The sequence below is a fragment of the Plectropomus leopardus genome, chromosome 20, assembly GCF_008729295.1.
Source record: "Plectropomus leopardus isolate mb chromosome 20, YSFRI_Pleo_2.0, whole genome shotgun sequence".
NCBI lineage: Eukaryota > Metazoa > Chordata > Actinopteri > Perciformes > Serranidae > Plectropomus > Plectropomus leopardus.
In genome coordinates, this window is record NC_056482.1 from 1,339,338 (window position 1) to 1,359,804 (window position 20,467).

At 38.0% G+C, this 20,467-nt stretch overlaps 1 protein-coding gene across 2 annotated transcripts; it reads left to right on the forward strand.

Moving 5' to 3' along the window:
- The first annotated feature begins 6,398 nt into the window (after nt 1-6,398).
- Nucleotides 6,399-17,309, forward strand: nadk2 (NAD kinase 2, mitochondrial). 2 transcript variants are annotated; one of them, XM_042509271.1, is made up of 12 exons: nt 6,399-7,175; nt 8,156-8,244; nt 8,374-8,462; nt 9,242-9,323; nt 9,543-9,626; nt 10,990-11,129; nt 11,272-11,365; nt 11,522-11,665; nt 14,837-14,892; nt 14,975-15,028; nt 15,555-15,678; nt 15,787-17,309. In XM_042509271.1, the coding sequence occupies exons 1-12, from the start codon at nt 6,927-6,929 to the stop codon at nt 15,923-15,925; spliced, it is 1,344 nt and encodes a 447-aa protein (XP_042365205.1). In that variant the 5' UTR covers nt 6,399-6,926; the 3' UTR covers nt 15,926-17,309. The 2 variants fall into 2 exon arrangements, with proteins under 2 accessions (XP_042365205.1, XP_042365206.1); XM_042509272.1 differs by having other exon boundaries at nt 11,570-11,665.
- The last annotated feature ends 3,158 nt before the right edge of the window (nt 17,310-20,467 follow it).

Sequence of the window (20,467 nt, forward strand, 5' to 3'; positions counted from 1 at the left end):
AGGGAGGGGAGACATCCAGGAGAGAGACAGAGAGAGGGAGGGAGGTACAAATTAGAAAATGGTCCTCCCATAATAACACGGTTAGCCCTGTGACACAGTTTCAGGTAAAGCCCAGAAGATGTACAAAAACTTTGTTGAGAAGAGAATGATTCTGGAGTGATCCATCTAAAGCTGCTCTCATCCTCGCTTCACTTTCTCTCATCTCCTCTTTTCTTTCTCCTGTGTTTTGAACACTTTTTTTCTTGCTTTCATGGAGTTTGCACACACACATATTGAATTGTTTCCAGCACAAAACAATAAGCAGGTTAAAGCGATACACATGGTGTCACTGGGGACGTGTTATAGTTCGGGGTAATCCCACAGAGGAAATGACACACCACAATTAGCTGAATAAAGTAGAGCTTGTGCTGTAATAAGTGACCTCACTGTATGGAAACATATTCCCTGGTGAAGGGGAATATAATTAGTGAAGAATACCCCTCAAATCAGGTCACAGAGCCTTTTACAAACACCAGTCTCTCACTGTCACACCAGTGAATAAAACCTTCTGTCAGAGATCCAAACAACCTCAAACCAATCAAACTCCATAGTGGGAACTAACTGTTATATAATATTATTTTGATTATAATAGGGATTGTGTTGAAGTTGTTATTGTCAGTCTCTTAAGGACAGAGAGACTGAACATGGTCCAGAAGTTGAGGACTTAATTAGTTTGATCTCAGGATGAAAATGGACCAAAACCAAAGACATGATGGAAGATTTTAGAAGCCCAGTATTACTCACACAACCATTAAGCCCACACGCATTAATATACAGTATTGGAAAGTAACTAGTTGTAAACAGTAGCAGTAACTGAGACAATGTTGGAAATTACAAATCTGAAAGTATCCTTTTCGATAAAAAGTTTATAAGTACAATAAAGCATCCATTCTGTCACTTTGCATCTTTTTGCTGTGCAGGTATGTCTACTTTTGGACATGTTTCAGCTTTATTACCCAGTTTGACACATTTGTTTAAAAGAATTACTAAAAAGTTATCAAATATAGTAATATGTTACTTTGATTAAGTAATTAAAACAGTTACTGTATATTACTTATTGCACTTTTTGACAGGGTAACCTGTAATCTAATACATTTCAACCCAACACGTAAATATATCTATGTTAATACTTCCAGCAAAGGAGGAAGTCAGGTGACATAGTGTTAATTATGTACATGTGTCACAACATGCTACATATTCATGTCATGCTTTCATGCCGTTACGTTGTTACATTGACCCTTAGGGCCCGCTTTAACATTACACACACTTGCTGTATATCATCCTGTGCACAAAATGCGCAAAAAAAAATTATACATTAATATTATTTTTGACTTTCATTGAGTTTATTTTTTTTAACCAACATCAGTCCTAATCATAAATATCAAATGTGCATTAACTGTCAGAATATAAACCCTTTAAATGGGGTTTAAATGGTTTTTGTCAGTATTTCACTATGTTTTTAGATGAAAACAAAAACACACACAAAAAAATTATGATCACAGCCTGGGATATGTCAATGATTAGCAGCAACATCAATTGTGACAGTGCACTTAATTGAAATAGCATGTATTTTCTCCATATGCCAAATATGGTAAAAATAACGTCATCAGGAGGAAGATAGTAAAAATGACAAAGGCAAAAGCCCAGAATGACGGCCAAAAAAAATACAATGCATGTTTTTATGATTTGATGTGGGATCAAAAATTGCAGTTTAAATGGGTTTCATTGGAGCATTAACAGTATGAATGTAACAATTTAGTTTCCACAGTGTAATTTAGAGTTGTTGTAGGAGCTGAGATGGAAATTCAGAGATTAAACAAGGATACACAGTCTTGCCAAAATGAGTCGGTGCATTAATGTGTAACATATTATACAAACTGTTTCAACAGGATATATATTATTTGATTAAACATATTCTGTAGGAATATGTAACATATAAGCACAATATGAAAAACCCAAAAATAGCTCTTAAAATAAAGTTTTGACACAGGGCCCCTCTACAAGACACAGCTATTAAAATGACCTACAACTGCAGGAATACACTGACATTGTATTTTAGAGATGAGAAGTCTGTAACAACTTTGCAAATAATCTAATTTCTAAAACCAAATGACATGCAGTAGATGTGGGGCTTTTAGGGTTGAGTGCCATTAATATTTTTAAACTGTTTTCCACTTAACCAATGTCATCTATGGTCATCAAATCAAAATATTCATGTACATCCATATATGAAATAATCGATCACTAAATAAAATAATAATAATAATAATGAAAAAAATTACATAAATAAAAAATACACCGGTGATTTTTAATGGTATCTTTAAATGATCTGGTTATATGTAAACTTTGTAAAGCACTTTTGAGTGCCTGTGCACTGTGACAGAGCTGTGAGGTAGCACTGCTGGACAGTATGTTAGGGGTTTGTTGCACTCTATTGGCAAACATTCTCTAATAGATTTAAAATAAAATAAAATAAAATAAAATAAAATAAAATAAAATAAAATAAAATAAAATAAAATAAAATAAAATAAAATAAAATAAAAATAACAAATTGACAAACAGTGCAACTGAGATTATTGGCCTCTGTATCTAAATATATTTGTGAACATTCTCTAATAGATTATAAATCAATAAAATTAAATTAAATTAAATTTAATAAGATTAAATTAAACTAAAAATAAGAAACTGACAAACACTGCCACTGAGGCTATTGGCCTCTGTATCTAAATATATTCATGAACATTCTCTAATTAATTATAAATTGCTAAAAAATAAAAAATAAAATAAAATAAAAAAACTAAGCTAAGCTAAGCTAAACTAAACTAAACTAAACTAAACTAAACTAAACTAAACTAAACTAAACTAAACTAAACTAAACTAAAATTAAATAAAATAAGAAAAAAAAATAAATTAACCAACAGTGCAATGGAGGCTTTTGCCCCCCGTATCTAAATATATTGGTGAACATTCTCTAATAGATTTGAAATTAATAAAATTAAATAAAATTAAATAGATATGAAACAATGAAAGTCAAAGTCAAAGTCAAAGTCAAAGTCAGCTTTATTGTCAATTCTGCAGTATGTACAAGACAGAGGATTGAAATTACATTACTCTCAACTCTCTGTGACAGAGAGTAGACATAAATATAAAACTGTAAAAGAGATAAAAACAATGACAATTCAAACAATGACACATTAAAAATAGACAAGGCAGGAAGGGGGGGCAGAGCAGGGAGAGATTTCAGCGTCGGGGGTGGGGGGGGGGGGGGTGCAGAGCAGGAGAGGGGGGTGGGCAGAGCAGGGATAGAGTTCAGCATCCTGACAGCCTGGTGGACAAAGCTGTCCCGCAGTCTGCTGATCCTGGCCCGCAGGCTCTGCGGTCTCCTCCCTGATGGCAGCAGGCTGAAGAGGCTGTGTGACGGGTGGGTGGGGTCACTCACAATGCCAAGGGCTTTGCGGGTGAGACGAGAGGTGTAGAGGTCTTGGAGGGAGGGGAGAGAAGCACCGCCGATCTTCTCAGCTGCTCTCACGATGCTGGAGGTTCTTCCTGCAGGACGTGGAGCAGGCGCCGTACCACACGGTGATGCTGCTGGTCAGGACGCTCTCGATGGTGCCTCTGTAGAAGGTGTGCATGATGGGGGCCGGGGCTCTAGCTTTCCTCAGTTTGCGGAGGAAGTAGAGACGCTGGTTCGCTTCTCAAAGGAAATGATATGAAATGAAATTTAAGGCCATGTTCTAAATATATTAGTGAACATTCTCTAATGGATTTAAAATTAATAAATAAAGTAAAATAAAACAAAAACAAAAACAAAACAAAATAAATGATCAATAAAATAAAATAAGAAATGGACAAACAGTGCAACTGTGGTTTTTGGGCCCTCTGTATCTGGGGTCCAGGACAGCTACCTACTCTGCGAGGTTGGCACTTGAGCACCTGACAGTCATATGCCAACTGCCATCTCCAGATAACAAGCACATGAAAGGTCTGCTGTTGCTCAGGATCACCAACACCCGGGCCCACTGACTCACATGTTGCGTTTCTCTGTGTCATCACGGCAGTCTGTTACTGTGTCAATAGTGAGTCCAGCCTGAGTTCAGGTGTACAAAGCTCAAAGCTCACCTTGTGAGGCTTTCTGAGGTCATTCAGATTTAGATGGTGAGTTTGTTGCTCTTCATAAGTTCTCATTATTTTAAAAACTTAACAGCTTTTAGCAATATCTACCAAACTTTATATGAGAGAAGAAGTCAAATGAAGATGCAAGACTACAGGTAAAACACCTAGAAATAAAACTCGGTTAACACGCACACACACACACACACACACACACAAAAAAAAAAAAAAAAAAAAAAAACAGCTCAATGTTTTTTTAGTACTGAAAGACAAAAAACAGAACACTGAAAAAACAACATGAGACAAGAACAGTGAAAACAGGTCAATTTCCACAAGGGTTTAGGATGTTGATTTGGTCCATTTGAATTGAATAGCAAAGCTTCCATTCTAACTTACAACAGATTCAGAGGGGATTGTGGCCTCATTTAACTCTATCACTCTTAATGCTAAAGGCTAAATCTACACCCCAGAGAAATCACCAGACATGAATGCTGTTTCCTTTCAGCTGCCAAGGCCTGAAGTGTTATATAGTTTTCTAACAGTCTTCACCTGGCTTCTGAGGATCTTCTAACCTCTACCTTCTTGTATGTATTTAATACAGGTAGCTGATTTTTTTTATTTAAAGCAATTTAAGCAATTTATAACTGAGAGAAGGCAGTTGTGTCTCCCTCTGGCCAATGCTGTTATCTGCTGTATACAGCTGAACATGCTGGACCCCCTCCTTTAGCCTTCGACAGCTACAGTCACACTTTCACATGTGCAGCTAGTTAGTAAGTGACATAAATAAAAACTAATCAATATTTTAGTGCAAACAGAACACAAATGAATAACAAAAAAACACGAGTGTCGACTCACCGGAGACAAACTCAGACACTGTGTTTTATGGCTCAGTGCCATATCTACTATTAAGGACACTGAGGTTATGACCTTTCATGGATTTTTTTCCCGTATTACAATAAAAAATAAAAGTAAAAATAATATAAACATGTTTTTTAGGCCAAAAATGGTGCCAAAAACATAAACAAAACAAAAACCAAACAAAACAAACAAACAAAAAACAACAACCTGCAAATGCCATGTGGGACACAGTGCAAAAATAAATAAATAATTAAAATAATAAGAAGATAAAAATTTGATTAGATTTCTCATAGTCTCTTATTCCTGTTAGCAATAAATACAATAAATATAAAACATAATCACAATTAAAAATGATTGCTATTAATTTTCTTGTTGTTGTTATTATTGGTATTATAATTTTATTTTAGTTTTTAAGGGATAGGAGGGTGTGGGGGGTATGGGAGGCGTGACAGAAAGCTTACCTAGGGCACCCAATGTGCTAGGTCCACTGGGAAATAAAACGTACACAAATAGTAAGTGAACACCTAACTGAACAAACAAAATATGAGGAATTAAAATAATTAAAATTTGTGAACTCAATACTTCTAAAAAAGTAGCCACAGCCACAAGTGGACATATTTTGGGCTCATTTTTATGCTGTTTGTTCTAACTTTTTGCTGTTTTCTTTTTAGTCTGTTTGTTCTTTTATGTAAAACTTTTTTACTGTTTTGTTTAGGACTCCTTTTGCAAATAGGAATATTCATAGTGAATTAAAGGTTAAATAACAATGAAAATAAATAAGGGACCTATGTTTACACATAACAGTAGGGGAATGGCTGTGGTATGACTTTATGGTTTTTTATTGGTGTTCTTGCTTGTTTTAATATCATAACCTTCCCTGGAACTACAAAGATTGTTCCTTGAGCCTCCCTGAGTGACTGAGGGAAAATGCATAAATCTCCACAAATAACCGTAATTCACTGCTCTGGCTATTGTAAACGCTGTGATTTGGGAGATTTTTTGAGAAAAAAATGCCTTTAAAACCCACTTGTGCTTACGAAGGTATTTAAAATAAAATCAAAATACATTTAAATTTGAGTATCTCTTCCCTAAGCCAAATCAAAAAGTATAACTCCCTACTCAGTTCTTAGGAAAAAATGTCTAAAGTGCTGCTCCGTTTTAAATTCTTCTCTCACAAATCGCAAACAGCCCCTAAATAAAACTTAACCCCAAAATGAAATGAATGGCCTTTTCTAGTTAAATTTGCCTGTTATTTCTCCAGTCTTTCATGTGTCAGTGAACGCAGCACGAGCTGCAGGGGGCAGCGGCCAAAACAAAACGTCACCGCTCCGCAGCCAATCACAGGAAACGCTACGTTGCGTACGTACAAAGAGGGTTCGTTCCAGGTTGCGTGTACGTGCAGAGTGGACAGAGCTCGCTTGTGTTGTCGTTTATTCTCCACATGTGTGTTAACTCGTGTTTAAACATGTTTCGGACCTGAGGAGTGTGATTCGGTCTCAGCTGGGTTCGTAGTTGGAGTAAACCCAGCCGGAAGTGTCATATGAAGGACTACTCGCGTGCGCCCTGTGAGCAAACTGCTAGCTACATTTAGCTTTGTGAGCTCAGCTGGTCAGGCTGTCTTTTAACCTTACCAAATACGGTTAGTATGGTTACTAACTCTCGTTAAATAGCGAGTAAGTTGTTTTGATACTTGCTCGAGGAAACACTCGAGTTGGAAAGTAATATTTTGAAGTTTTAAACGGGTCCCTAACAGTTAGGGAAGAGCTTAGGGGACCTGGTGACCGTCCTTGGCAGCTGGGTGTGTGACTTTTGTGAATGGACATTAACTTCATGTGGACAAGGAACTGACATATGTCCCAGAATGTCTGCTGCATAACAATATAACCCTCGTTCAACACCCCGGACATGTAATTAAGTTGATGGTTTCACTTGTAAGAATGACTCGCCGTTCAGTGGTGAACTTTGTGTGTGTTGGGAATCGAGCCGTCAGCCTGCTGTTTGGGAGCTCAGCTCGGCCCCTCCACACTTCAGCATGCAACACCTCATCTCAGCCCAAAGCTGGATTCAAACCGGAGAAAGTCGCCGTGGTTACAAAGACGACTCGATATGAGTTTGAACAGCAGCGGTATCGCTATGCAGGACTCTCTGAGGAGGACTTGAAGCAGCTGGTAAGTGTGGCTTTCACTTTCAGGCGTGACCCTGACTAGGGTTGCATCTGAAGGAGATATTTATAGTATGACATATCAGAAAATATCGCGGTTTCACGGTATTCGGTGTTATAGAAATAGTATTATAATCATTAACAATGACCTTTCAAGAAATGAAATCAGAAGTTTTGGGGAGATTGAACAAACCTTTTAATTCTATGATTGAAACTCGAAACAACTTCCTTTAACACTTTGAAACCTAAGCAAATTGGCTTTGTTTCTTTCAAAAACATTGGAAAAGGTTTCAAGTAAGAGCTAATAAATAGTAATAAATAGTATTATAATTTGATTTCCATGTTTTTTTGGGAAATTATTTGTATTATAATGTTTTGGGTTTTATTTATTTAGCAGAAATAGACAGATAACAAATCATTAAATATGCCCACTTTCCTCTACTCATTCAAGCCTACCCTCCACAACCCCCCTATACCTTGTGGTATGAGTAATTAAAGAAAATGATAACAATAATAGTCACCATCAACATAAGAATTATGATTATAATAATTTAACATTCATTCATGTATAATAATAATAATTTAACATTCTTGTGTGTATAAGAGACAAAACACCTTAAAGAAAAAAACAAATGATGAAGAAAACAAATTTAAAAACAACAACAACAATGTTTTCTTGACATGATTTGATTGACATTTTGATTACTTATCATTAAAAAAGGTTTCAAAGGTTTAAATGCATCTGAATGCAGCACAAGAAAACTGATGTTGTTCCAGGCTTTAAGGGGTTAATGTTTAAATTTAAAAAAGCTAAAATAAAAGTAAGACTCTCCCTCCAGTTACATTTTCTTTCAATACCACAGAAATGTACACAAATTGATAACCGCCATTTATCATACCACAGTGTATCTTGAAGCTGGTATACAGCTGCTGCCCTACTTGTGACTTCCCAAGCAAAACAAACACTTTCTTGTCTGTGTTTTGCAGCTTGCTATGAAGGGCTCCAGCTACAGCGGCCTGCTGGAAAGACACAACATCCACACTAACAATGTGGAACACATCGTGAAGAGTCTGTGGTAAGATGTGACCCATTACAGGAACATTATCTCAGTCACATTTCCAAGAAGCTGATAAGGAAGATTTTGTTTTTTTTCTGTAGCAGGGAAAGACTCATAAAAGACTGTTTTATGGTTATATGTTTGCAGGAAACAAGGCATTGATGTACGAGTTGTGAAAAGAGGAGAATATGATGAAGAAGTCGTTCGATGGGCAGATGCCATCATCTCTGCTGGAGGTAGGACTTTTATGATCTGGTCATTTGGCCTCTGACATTAAGGCTTCGAAACCTGGATCAAACAAAATTATCTCTTGCTGCATTCATGTGCCTTTCAATGCGTTCAGCTGCCTTTCACAAGCTATTTAACCCTTCCTTTCAAAAACATTGGGAATAGAAGGTAATGATCAACTTAGCAAGAAGTTTTCCTCAAATTGGGATTTTTGTTTTTTTTTTTTTTAATTGGAGGGGGTATCATTAGAAAATTATCAGAAATAGAGAAAATGTCCAGGAAATTTTATTTGTAATTCTTATAATTATATATTTAAATTTCTGTTATAGGAAAAAAACATAAATATTTCATTTTCAGAACCTTTGGGGTCCTTTTCTTGTTTGTTTTTCTACTTTATTTATTTATTCCTTATTTTCAAGTAATTTTCTTCTTACTTTTTACAAATTTCTAGGTAATTTATAGGCCACGCTTGTTAAGTTGCTCATCGCCTTCTTCCAATGTTTTTGAATAAAATCAAACCAATCAGGTTTCAAAGAGTTAAATGCAATATATAGAAAGTACTTGCCATTCATTCCAGGGAAGTCAAAATTTGTGGCTAATGGTGAATAGCTATTCATTTTTGTTGCATAAACAAACTCTGTTTTTAAGAATCTTCCTTGAATACCAATTTTTGTTGATGTAGAGAATGGGCAGGACTTTAACTTATTCAACTCAGGGGGCAAAAAGTCACGTGAACAAAGGCTTCGGACAACAATACAAGTTCTCTAACTGCAGTTTGTTTTGTTAGGTGATGGGACAATGCTACTTGTTGCCAGCAAGGTTTTAAGCAAAGATAAACCAGTTGTTGGAGTGAACACAGACCCTGAGAGGTAAAACACTGGACAGCACTTTTTGGGAAGGGCTGGGGTTGTTAAATGTGTAAAGAATAGTCATAACTGATATACTCTGAAAGACAAAGTAGTGGAGAAATAAGTTTGGAAGTTTGTCCACAAGCACATAACATTTCATGTCATTACTCCACATTGTTAGTATTTAACAGCCCTCTCAGACTCAGCTGAGTTCTTTACATTTCTCTCTTTCAACCACAGGTCAGAGGGTCACCTGTGCCTGCCTGTGCGATACACTCGTGCCTTCCCAGAGGCACTGGAGAAACTCTGTCGTGGTGAGTTCAGGTGCGTATTTACCCACAAACAATCCCACAAAAAAATCCTTGCACTGTGACTTTATGTCAGTCAGCATGCTGCCCTGTCCTACTTTGTTTTTGCTTTTAATGAAAAAAATTTAAAAAATTATTTGTATTTCAAAGGGATCACATACAGTTTTGTTAGCATTTGATGCTCTGTACCAGATTCTATCTTAGAGCATATTCACACCTGCAGTCCCTCGGCAGGTCAGAGCAAACACACAGCACAATGACATGATAATATAAAGTTGTAAAAGAAGACAAAGAGAAAAAAGAGACGCACTTCAATTCAGTCATCATACCGAGCTCATTATTGACAACCTACGAGTGAGTGTCTTTGGTAGTGTCTCAAGTGCCAATACGTCTGTCTGTAAACTGGTAAACAGCTCTGTGCTTGTAGTTCCAGACAAATTTAAACCTGTTTTGTCTAGAGAAAGTCACAAGGTGTCTAATACCCCTCCACTGTGTCCTCACAACCTGTGGGATATCTTAAATCCAGTTAGTGTGTCTGTATGATTGACCTCTCTGCTACTAGAGGTCACTGTATCTGAGATTTATTCTAAGGCTGCTGCCCAGGACTTTTTAATTGAAGTTTAGTCACAGTGTTCAGTAAAAGTCCCTGTCAGAATCTATGTGGTGGTTTTTAGGTCAAATTCCAGTTTAGATTAATACCCAGATTAGGGGTGTTGCAACATTTTGGTGAATGATCCAGTGCCTCTTAAATCATTTTAGTTTATGTTCTCACTTTGTCTCCCTCCCCCAATGCCATATAGGAATCTATCTATTAACTGTAATTGATATTTTTGTATGATTTTGTACAGTGAAGCTAAACAATGTACTGCTGTGGATGTATTTTAGCCACCCAAAAAGAAAAAAAAAATACAATATTAGGACTTCCTCCACCGTCACCTTGTTTGTTGTCAGAAACTATTGACTCTGCCCTTTATTACCATCTATTGGCTGTATCTATGCCAACATCAAGAATGTATAGAAGTATGAGGACAGAGACGTTTACAATGTTTGAAACGGACGCATCTGTTTTTATACGTAAAGGGAGTATTAATGAGCCTTGAAACTGTAATTCTTTTTTTTTTTTAGGTCACAAAAAACTAACCGATTGAGGCAATGCTTGCTTAGTGCCATTTCAATTTATGTATTTGCCATGGGGGTTTTCTACCTAGAAGTCACTGTAAACGAAATTGTAATTCAGTCTATTTCTATGTCTGTAATTTAGTGAAAGAGCTGTCATGCTGCATTTACTATGGTCTTCAGATTATAACTGTCCAATATTAAAAAATGACCCACTGGTTTAGAGTCAGTCTAATGTTGCTCTGTTCCTGTGCTGTGTTCAGGTGGCTGTGGCGTCAGAGGATCCGTGTACATCTCGAGGGCACAGGAATCAACCCCACCCCCGTGGACCTGCACGAACAGCAACTGAGCCTGGAGCAGCACAGCCAGGCTCACCGTATAACCACTGTGGACGGCCGGCAGAGTACGACTCCAGCACCCATCATGTGCACTTGTCTCAGTCCGGACTGAGAATCACCTCCAATTAGGAACTTGATCATTATGTATTTGTCATTTGATGTTTTTTGCTCTCACTGTTCTTCAACTAACTATGTGACATTTCTCAGGGACAGGAACACTACCTGAGAGCTTCTCCAAGTCTAGCCTCCTCCCTGTCAGAAGCCTGAATGAAATCTTCATTGGAGAGTCTCTGTCCTCCAGGTACCTCTGTCATCCCAACCAATGCACGTTAACTCCATCTAATCGTGGTGTGCCTATGTCCGCATGCATGCTGTAACCCTCATTAATCTCCAGCCCCCCATCACCATCACCCTGCTCGTCTCCACCACTCATCGGGGGAATCTCTGTCCACCACAGGATGAAGTTAAACTCCTTCAAACCCCATGTTAACCTCTTGCTTCATAGGGCCTCCTATTACGAAATCTCTGTGGATGACGGCCCGTGGGAGAAGCAGAAGAGTTCAGGACTCAGCATTTGCACAGGGACAGGATCCAAAGCCTGGTAAATATAACTATACTCTACATTCAGTTTAACTTTTCACCACTGCCTAATCCTCATCCACTGTGTATTTGAGAGAGTTGAAGTTGGGATGTGGCTCATGGTCAACATAAGACCTAAGAGACAGCTAATCTGACAGCTCTCTGAATAAGAATTCAAAACTTCTGAAGGAGCTAAAACTCCCTATCAACAGGCCTACACACTCTTTAGTCTGCTTTAAAGCAATCAGTAAACATGAATAAGAGCCAAGAACCGCCACACATGTTGAGCCAGTCAGTCATTTCAAGGCTTGAGGCATATTTGCGTTACAGCAGGAAAAAAACAGGTCTTGGTCAGCACAGTATTTAATACTACAGAGCTCCCAGTGGCCAACGTGTCCCCATTTTCCAACCAAAATAAGCATGTGCACGCAGATACTTTACAGCATATGACATCCCTCTGCCCTTAGACCCTCACATCACCTAAGGAAAAACTCCAGAAAAAGAAGCCCTGTGACGGGGTAAAAAAAGGGAAGAAACCTCAGGATGAGCGGCAGAGGATGACAAGGGATCCCTCTTCCAGGATGGACAGATGTGCAATAGATATCATAAATAACAATTGAATTACAATTATGACAAAAAGGAAAGAGAAGGAGAGAGGGGAAGAGAGGGGGAGAGATGCACAGCAATAATGGAAACAGACGCATGTTATATTACAATAACGATAGATGTAAATTGCACTCATGGCTCATAATAATGGCAGTAGAAGGTTGCGTCAAGCACGAACACAGGCGTAGCTTCAGACAGGACCACAGCAATAGCAAAACCAAGACCATGATTAGGGCGAGCTCGGCATACAGTATCAGTGCAGCCAAAGCACGAGCATGACCCAAGGCCGGGTCACAGCACCAGTGCAGCTATCACCACGATCAGGCACAGGCAAGATTGCAGCCAGGTTCCAGGAAAACTAGGAATTAAGGGAGCAGGAGTGCTCCGAAGAGGCAACGGAGTTAGCGAAATGGAGTAAACACACAAGTGTTTTCAGATAGTGGGAGCAAGAGAAGGAAAAAGGAGCTCAGTGTATCAGAGGAAGTCCCCTGGCAGATTAAACCTATGTCAGCCTAACTATGGGCTGGTCCAGGCAACCTGAGCCAGCCCTAATTATAAACTTTATCAGGAGGAAGGTCTTAAGCCTACCCTTAAAAGTTGAAACGGTGTCTGCCTCCCTGACTGAAACTGGAAGATGTTTCCATAGGAGAGGAGCAGGTAACTTAAGGCTCTGGTTCCTATCCTACTTTTGGAAACTTTGGGAACCACAAGTAACCCTGCATTTTCAGAGCGCAGTGATCTTGAGGGTCGGTAAGGAACTATGAGTTGCGACAGATAGGATGGAGCCTGACCATTTAGAGCTTTGCAAGTAAGGAGGAGGATTTTAAATTCAATCCAGGATTTCACAGCGAGCCAGTGCAAAGAAGCTAAAACAGGAGAAATATGGTCCCTTTTCTTGGTTCCCATTAGAACACGTGCAGCAGCGTTCTGCACCAGTTGGAGAGACCTAAGAGATTTATTGGGGCAACCGAATAAAAGGGAGTTACAGTTATCCAGTCTAGCGGTGACAAATGCATGTACTAATTTTTCAGCATCTGTTTGGGACAGGATATGTCTAATTTTTGTGATGTTACGCAAGTGAAAGAAAGCCGTCCTTGAAGTTTGTTTTATATGGGAGGCAAAAGATAGATCTTGATCAAATATAACTCTAAGTTTCCTTACATTTGTGCTTGAGGCCAAGGTAATACCATCTAGAGAAATTACATCGTTAGAAAAGGAGTTTCTGAGGTGTTTGGGGCCAAGAACAATAACTTCAGTTTTGTATGAATTCAACATCAAGAAATTACGGCTCATCCAGGCTTTAACGTCCATAAGACATGTTTGAAGTCTAGATAGCTGATCAGTTTCACCTGGTTTCATAAATAGATACAGTTGCATATCATCAGCAAAACAATGGAAATTTACAGAGTGATTTCTAATTATGTTGCCTAGAGGAAGCATATATAAAGTAATTTGTAGTAATTGTACTTATTCCCATTGCATAAAAATGCCAAATGTTAGTGGGTTTTTGTGCAGTGGGAAAGAGGCTTTAGCTACCATAACAATGTTGCTTGCGGTAGATTGCTTTGAATCAGTGAATCGAACAATTTTCTTGTAACAAATCTGGTAACTGCATTTGTATGCCAGTGTTTTACTAAGTGAATACCTTTTCTTCTGTTCCTGATATGGGGCCATTTTGTTATTTCCCACACATTAATTTATTTTGGTTGCCCACCATGATCAAAACATTTGCCACTACAAATTGATTTTGTATTGTTTGGGCTAGACCATTTGTTAGGAGTTCTATTGGAATATATATGCAGTTGAGTTGTTCATTGCTTCACACTCTCAGAGTGCAGAGTGTACTCTGGGCACAGACAGAGAAGCAGACTGCCAGGCGCAGTAAAAGTTGAAACTTTCATTTCGCGGGATCTATGCTTGCTTTCTCCGTAGCAGCTGCTCCTGTCATCCATTGATCTGATCAGATCAGCCCTCGACTAAAACTCACCAAAGTGCTGCCGAGGAAAAATAGAACTCATGAAGAGTTCTGCCTACCCCCCAAAACATTGGAATACAGAGAGAGGACACAGAATAGTAGAAAAGAGACACAAACGCAAGATTTAAGAGAAAAAAAAGAGACAAATTTGTTAACCCCGTGACCCTCCCATCATCAGCTACCGCAACACACAGATTGTACTTGTAATCCTGTTGGAAACACTGTTACAGTTCTGAAAATTCAGAGACAGAAGTCTTTACTTTTCATCCATCTTTTAGCTCAAGCAGTGGTCACAGAATTTGCTGTTCAACAAGTTTAACCTAAATACACAAAGGCTGATAATGTAAAAAAACGCCTTTAGAGCAGCACAGAACATTTAAATAGGGCCAAACCCTGCCTGTGGGAAAACAGCAGTATCAGTCCTCACTAGAAATGTTTTGATGGGACTTGAGTGAAATTTCTTGTCTTGTTTTCACCAATTATGATGATAAAGGAAATCATTGAAATTTTTGAAAATGCGCTCAATTACTTTCTTGCTGAGAGTCAGATGAGATGATTAATACCACTTGTGCCTGTCTGCTCTGTGGTGTTTTTCTCTCCTGGTGTCCACAGGTCATATAACATCAACAAACTGGCTGAACAAGCTGTGGAAGAGGTGCTCAAAATCGGTATGTACACATGCAGGTCTTGATGTCTGAAGTATGTCTCCAAATACTTCACCTGACTTCACTGACAAATGTCTTTTTTCAGGAAAGTCTCAAACAGGGCTTGATATCCCACTTAATCGGGACTTCATTGAAAAGGGTGAGTCGATAATCTTCTTTTTTAAGTTCTGGACTTGAACATCTTAAACCTTTGATACTTGAGCAAGTTAGCTTGATTTCTTCAAAGGCATAACGAGGTCGATGAGCATTTAAAAAAAAATAAACAAGAAATTAGTAAAAAGTTATTAGAAAATCACCAGAAAATTAGAAAAAAGTGAAAAAAATAAACCCAAACAAAACACAAGAAAATGAATTTAAGAAAAAAAAGCATTTTTTTCCGTGACATAATTTTATATATATAATTAAGAGAATTATAGTTTTATTTTCCCTCGTCTTTTTTTGTATCTAATGATCCCCCAATTTTCAGATCATTTCCTTGTTACCTTTTACTCATATTTTTTTGCAGATTGTGGGACATTTCTTGAAAAGTTGGTTATTATGATTTTCTTTCATGTTTTTAATTTTCTCAGGTGTCAAAGGTTTAAATGCTAGTGAAAACTGATGTTGTTTCAGGTGTTTCAGGGTTAAGGCACTGTTTTTATGTGATGAGGTTTTTGTGTGTTCAGTCACTGATGAGTACAACGAGTCTCTGGTGTTCAGTCCGGACGCGAGACGATTGCTCTACAGCATCAGGGAGCCCATCGTCAACAGAGTGTTCTCCAGCAGCCAGCAGAGAGGCTTCGCCAGCAAGTCAGTGCATGTCCCTCATTCTCAGAACAAAAGCTAAATCAGAACCGACACTGTACAGAAGCTCTAGAGCTGTTTGAATCTAATCTAATGATCCCTGTGCTGCGTCAGGGTGTCTGTCCGCTCGCGGTGCTGGGATGCCTGCATGGTAGTCGACGGCGGGACTTCATTCGAGTTTAACGACGGTGCCATCGCTACAGTCAGCATGAGCGAGGAGGATCAGCTGCGGACGGTCATTCTTGAAAACTGAGTCCAGCACACACAAAACTTGACTGGTTTCTCTCAAGCCAACTGTTCAAAGGCACGTGGTCAAAGGGAAGTACCACTTTTTAGCCTTAGCCTACAGTGTTGAATATTTTTATACCTTGAAAGAAAGGTATGATTGTTACTATTGTTTTATTGAATTTTTACATTATTTCCAATCACATTTTTTTTTCTTTTTATTGTCCATCCCAATATGCCCAGTTAAAAACGGGTTATAATCCTCTGGATTATAATGGCAATAATCCATTCTGTAGATGTTATGTCGAGTAGGCTTGGGCGGTATGTAATATTTCATACCTTCCTGAAGTTTCACTACTTTCTCGCAGGTTTTAGACTAATAACTACACAGTAGAAATCCACAAAATGTGAAGAAAAGTAATATTCTCACACATATTTTCCTTATTAAACAGAGAAATACACCTGCATAATTTTTTAATCTAACTTTCTCTCACTCACGGAAGACTAATGAGGTTTAATTGTCTCATTAACTCAAAACACTTAAAACACACTTCAGTCAAAGTCAACAGAAACAAAATAAACCTCACCCAAATTGTTACTTTTGTTAGTTATCTAGTTCATAAGTTCACTGTTTCAACAATCACCAGCTCTGGTTTAGTAGAAATAAATTCTTAATTCACCAGGTCAGATGTAAAAAACATGCTGTTATTCCTCATATTCGCTCTCTGCCTGCTGACCACCAGCCGTTTACAGTCCTGTAACCTCTCCCTCCACCACTAGGTGTGGCTGTGTCTTTCAAATAGAGAGAGAAGCACCTGTATTTATGACGGTATTAAAAACATAACTTCAGGATTTCTTTATAACCTGGTATACCTTCATACCGTGACACCGCCCAAGCCTAATGTCGAGCAACATCTAAAGCATGTTACTGTTGAGTGTCCTTCACTGCATCCAATCAACAGAGAGCAAGAGATGGAAGGTCAGGTAGGATAATTGGGTGTAACACAATAGAATTTTGTTCATAAAAAACAGATGTTTAAATTTGTGTCTGCCTCAGATTAGATTTAGTAATGTGCTTTCACACATTGATTAATGACTTTTGAAAGATTAGTTCCAGATTTTTTTCCTAATTTTATTGTCAACAAATCCCAATTACTCAGACTCTTACTACTGTCTGACTGCACCACCTGTGTCTGTCACTTAGTCCAAAGTCCACTGGTTACTACTGAAGGCATAAATCTTTAAAAACTGTATGGTTCTACACAATTTAATATTACGTCAGTTGAATCAAATTTGGTTGTTCAATACGAATATTTGAGTATTTGTTCCTTTTGTTTCCATATAGAGTTTGAACAAGGTTCGGCAGGACTTTCAGGGTGATGGCAACGCTCATTGAATAGTAAAAAAGCCCTAAAGTTAGCTCTCTGAGCTAATGCGTGCTAACTATGCTAATGATGGATCGGAAATTTGCAACCTTTTTTAGCCGACAGTGGATATCTAACAAAAGCCAGAGACTTTAGTGAATCGAGTTGCTATTCAGTGTTTTCCCCCAGAAATTGGAATCCAATAAATACAATGAATAACCAAATTATATATGTATTCCAACAGGATTCCTAATAAATGGTTAAGCTCTGAAAATATTAAATCAATTAGCGATGGCCGATGTTTTGATTTTGATGGGCCGCCGCAAATGTGCAAGAAACCCTGTTGTGATCAACGGCAACAGCCAGGGCTCAAAAATGAAGCCAGTGCGGAACTGCCAAAACCTGTAGTTCCTCTAATGGCCGGTTGAGGCTGACTGAAAAAGGGAGTCAATCCCCATAGGTTAAAATGTCCAACTTTAAAGCAGATATAAATGTGTTCACAGCCTCATACAAGAAATGTTTTTGGTGTAAGTAGCTAATTTTTCCATTCATGACAACATTACAGGGTTGAATTTTTTTTAAATCACCCAACCTTTTACATTTTGTTAAGGCTTAAAGTCACGCATAATTTAGGGCATGGTATTTTAACTGTCCTCGGCTTCTCAGTCAGATCAACCCCTTGCTCCTCCAAAGCTCCAGCCTTTCCCCCAAATATGGTCTGGCTCCAAAAATTCAGATGGCGATGGCAGAAATGCCATTGGTTTTTGGGCTTCAAAACAGCAGTCCACAAACCAATGGGTGACATCACAGTGGTTACGCCCATAATATATACACATGCAGGCTGTGAGCTGTAAATGCATCACTTCTTAGCAGAGGACAGAAAATCATGTTTTTTTGGAGCCCAACTTTGCAAAACCTCTCTTACTCAAAGAAGCTTCCTCAGTCTCACTTAGACTCAACCTAGCTCTGGGTCTGCAGCTGCCTGCACCCCTCACTGACATCTTCAGTGAGCTCAGAGCAGCTTTAAAGCGAGGAGCATTGATTCTGCAGCTAGTACACTACACACTCCCTAAACAAAACTCAGTCTGATGATTAAAATATTTTTGCAAAATAGGGGGCAGTCCTAGAACACAGCTGACAAATATTTAATTCAGTTTTAAAAACGATTCAGCATTTTCCCAGAACAGTCGTTCACTGATATTTTTCAGTGATCAGTCATCAAGTGCAACAGTTTGACTCACTAATGTGTTTTTAATCATTTTTTGACACCAACTGAGCTCTGTGGCTGAGGAAGAAGATATATTAGGCTTTGATACACACACTAAATTTGTTAGTAGATACCTTGAGTGTTACTTTGCAAATGGGATTTGTTGACAAAAAGAAAAATATAGAATATTACCAAACATTAAAGTGCAGTCTGGCTTGTATAAAGGTTTATCTATATGGTTAAATGAAAGCACAGTGGCTGTTTGTTACGGCTGGTTTGTTGACTAAAGATATTTTTGGAACATAGCATCTATTTTTTTTCTAGCTGTTTGGAGCTAAGAATTATGTCAGGAGAGGAAAGAATTAAGTGCACTAAAAACAGAACTCCATGCTTAGAGGGGTGTTTTGCTCTATGTTTTAGGTCAAAAGTATGTCTTGTAATCTCTCACAAGACCAGATTGTTTTGCTTTGGAAGTGCTACTGAAACAGCAGCATGGGCCTGAAGCAGACAGGCTGTATAAAAATCCAGAGTTTAAACCCCATTGGATGCTAAGTGATCCAAAACAAATATTTTTATCCAGAAAGCTGCCTGATTAAATGCTTGAAAATGCTGTATGGTGATGCTGAAAATATAAAAAGGACACAGTTTGACCAACACAGTGGAGTAGTCTTAAAGATTTTAGATATTCAACACAAATCTAGCAGGTCTCCTGTAATTCCACTTGATGAGTAAAACCTTGTTGGTGCACCTTGTAACACTTCCCTGCTCGTAATCTGAACCAGAAAGTGCTCATTTTGAGGACTTGTTTGTAAAACATAAATAAATAAACCAACAGGAGATTGTAATCTGCAGCGTGCCAAAGGCAGGGGTCCTCATGAATTTAATGTGTCAGTATGTGTTTTGTTTCTGAATCTGATAAAATGGTATGAAAAGGAAATGCTTGTGTGTGCTTATTATAATGCACTTCTACTTGTGTGCAATGAGTAGACTAAAAGGGTTAGTTCACCCCCCCCAAAAAAGTGTTGGTGTGGCTCTGGTGGTATCTGGTCATGCAGAGAGCTGTAGTTTGAGATATCTGCCTCTTAAGACAGTTTTTGTTGGGCTTGAAGGCCGTCTACGCACTTTAACTATAACCATTATATGGCTTTAAAATAACATTGCAATATTTTCAGGCTGTGTCGCGATACACAATATACTGCTTATCCCGTTATTTTAAAATCGCCTCTAAATTACTGTAAAATACTTAAATGCAAAATTATTAAATAAACTACCATTACAAATAAAGCAGCTACTTCCATAAAATAAAGTTACATAATCTACTGTTATAATAAAGTTTAATAAAATACTGTTATAATGTTAAAGTGAAGTATAAATTTAAATAAAGTACTGTTATAATGAAATAAAGCAGAACCCATTGTGCTTTTATTTTGAAGGACCCAGTTTATTTGGTGATAAAGTGATTCTGGCATGTTAAAGGTTGTTCCTAAATCCCAACTGAAAGAGATCTGCTGCAATGAAGAAGCGATATTGTAACCACTCCTAAAACTTGATTTTGTAAAATAAAATGTTCCTGAAATGTTCTGATGACACCCAACCTGAACATTTTAAATTTAGAGGATTTGGATCCAAATTCAAAAGTCGTTATGCAGCTCATACATCATCATATTAAAGCGATGTTTTTTAACCAACACTGGGAGCTAATTTCTTTCAACATCCTCTCCTGACAGCGTTCAACAGCTCCATCTACTGGCCAGAATCTGCTACAGTCAGGGAGACAAATCAACTGTTGATGACTAAATTTACAGGACTGAAAGCAAAAAGAAAACCAAACAGCAAAATAGATGTTTCTCAACATAAAAGCACAGTGTAAGGATCTATGATGGATGTGACGTCTAAATAAGCGTTTCAAACAATGTCGTTTGCCACTGTCATTGTCGATATAGTTGTAACACAGACTCAGCAATCCACTTGTGTTGGAGCAACTTTGTAAAGCTGTCTA

Excerpts from the sequence above, each read along its gene's own strand:
- nadk2 (XM_042509271.1), top strand. The coding sequence starts at position 6,927 with ATGGTTTCACTTGTAAGAATGACTCGCCGTTCAGTGGTGAACTTTGTG. Across the intron at positions 9,324-9,542 it reads GTGAACACAGACCCTGAGAG|GTCAGAGGGTCACCTGTGCC; the intron begins GTAAAACACTGG and ends TTTCAACCACAG. Across the intron at positions 11,130-11,271 it reads CACTGTGGACGGCCGGCAGA|GGACAGGAACACTACCTGAG; the intron begins GTACGACTCCAG and ends GACATTTCTCAG.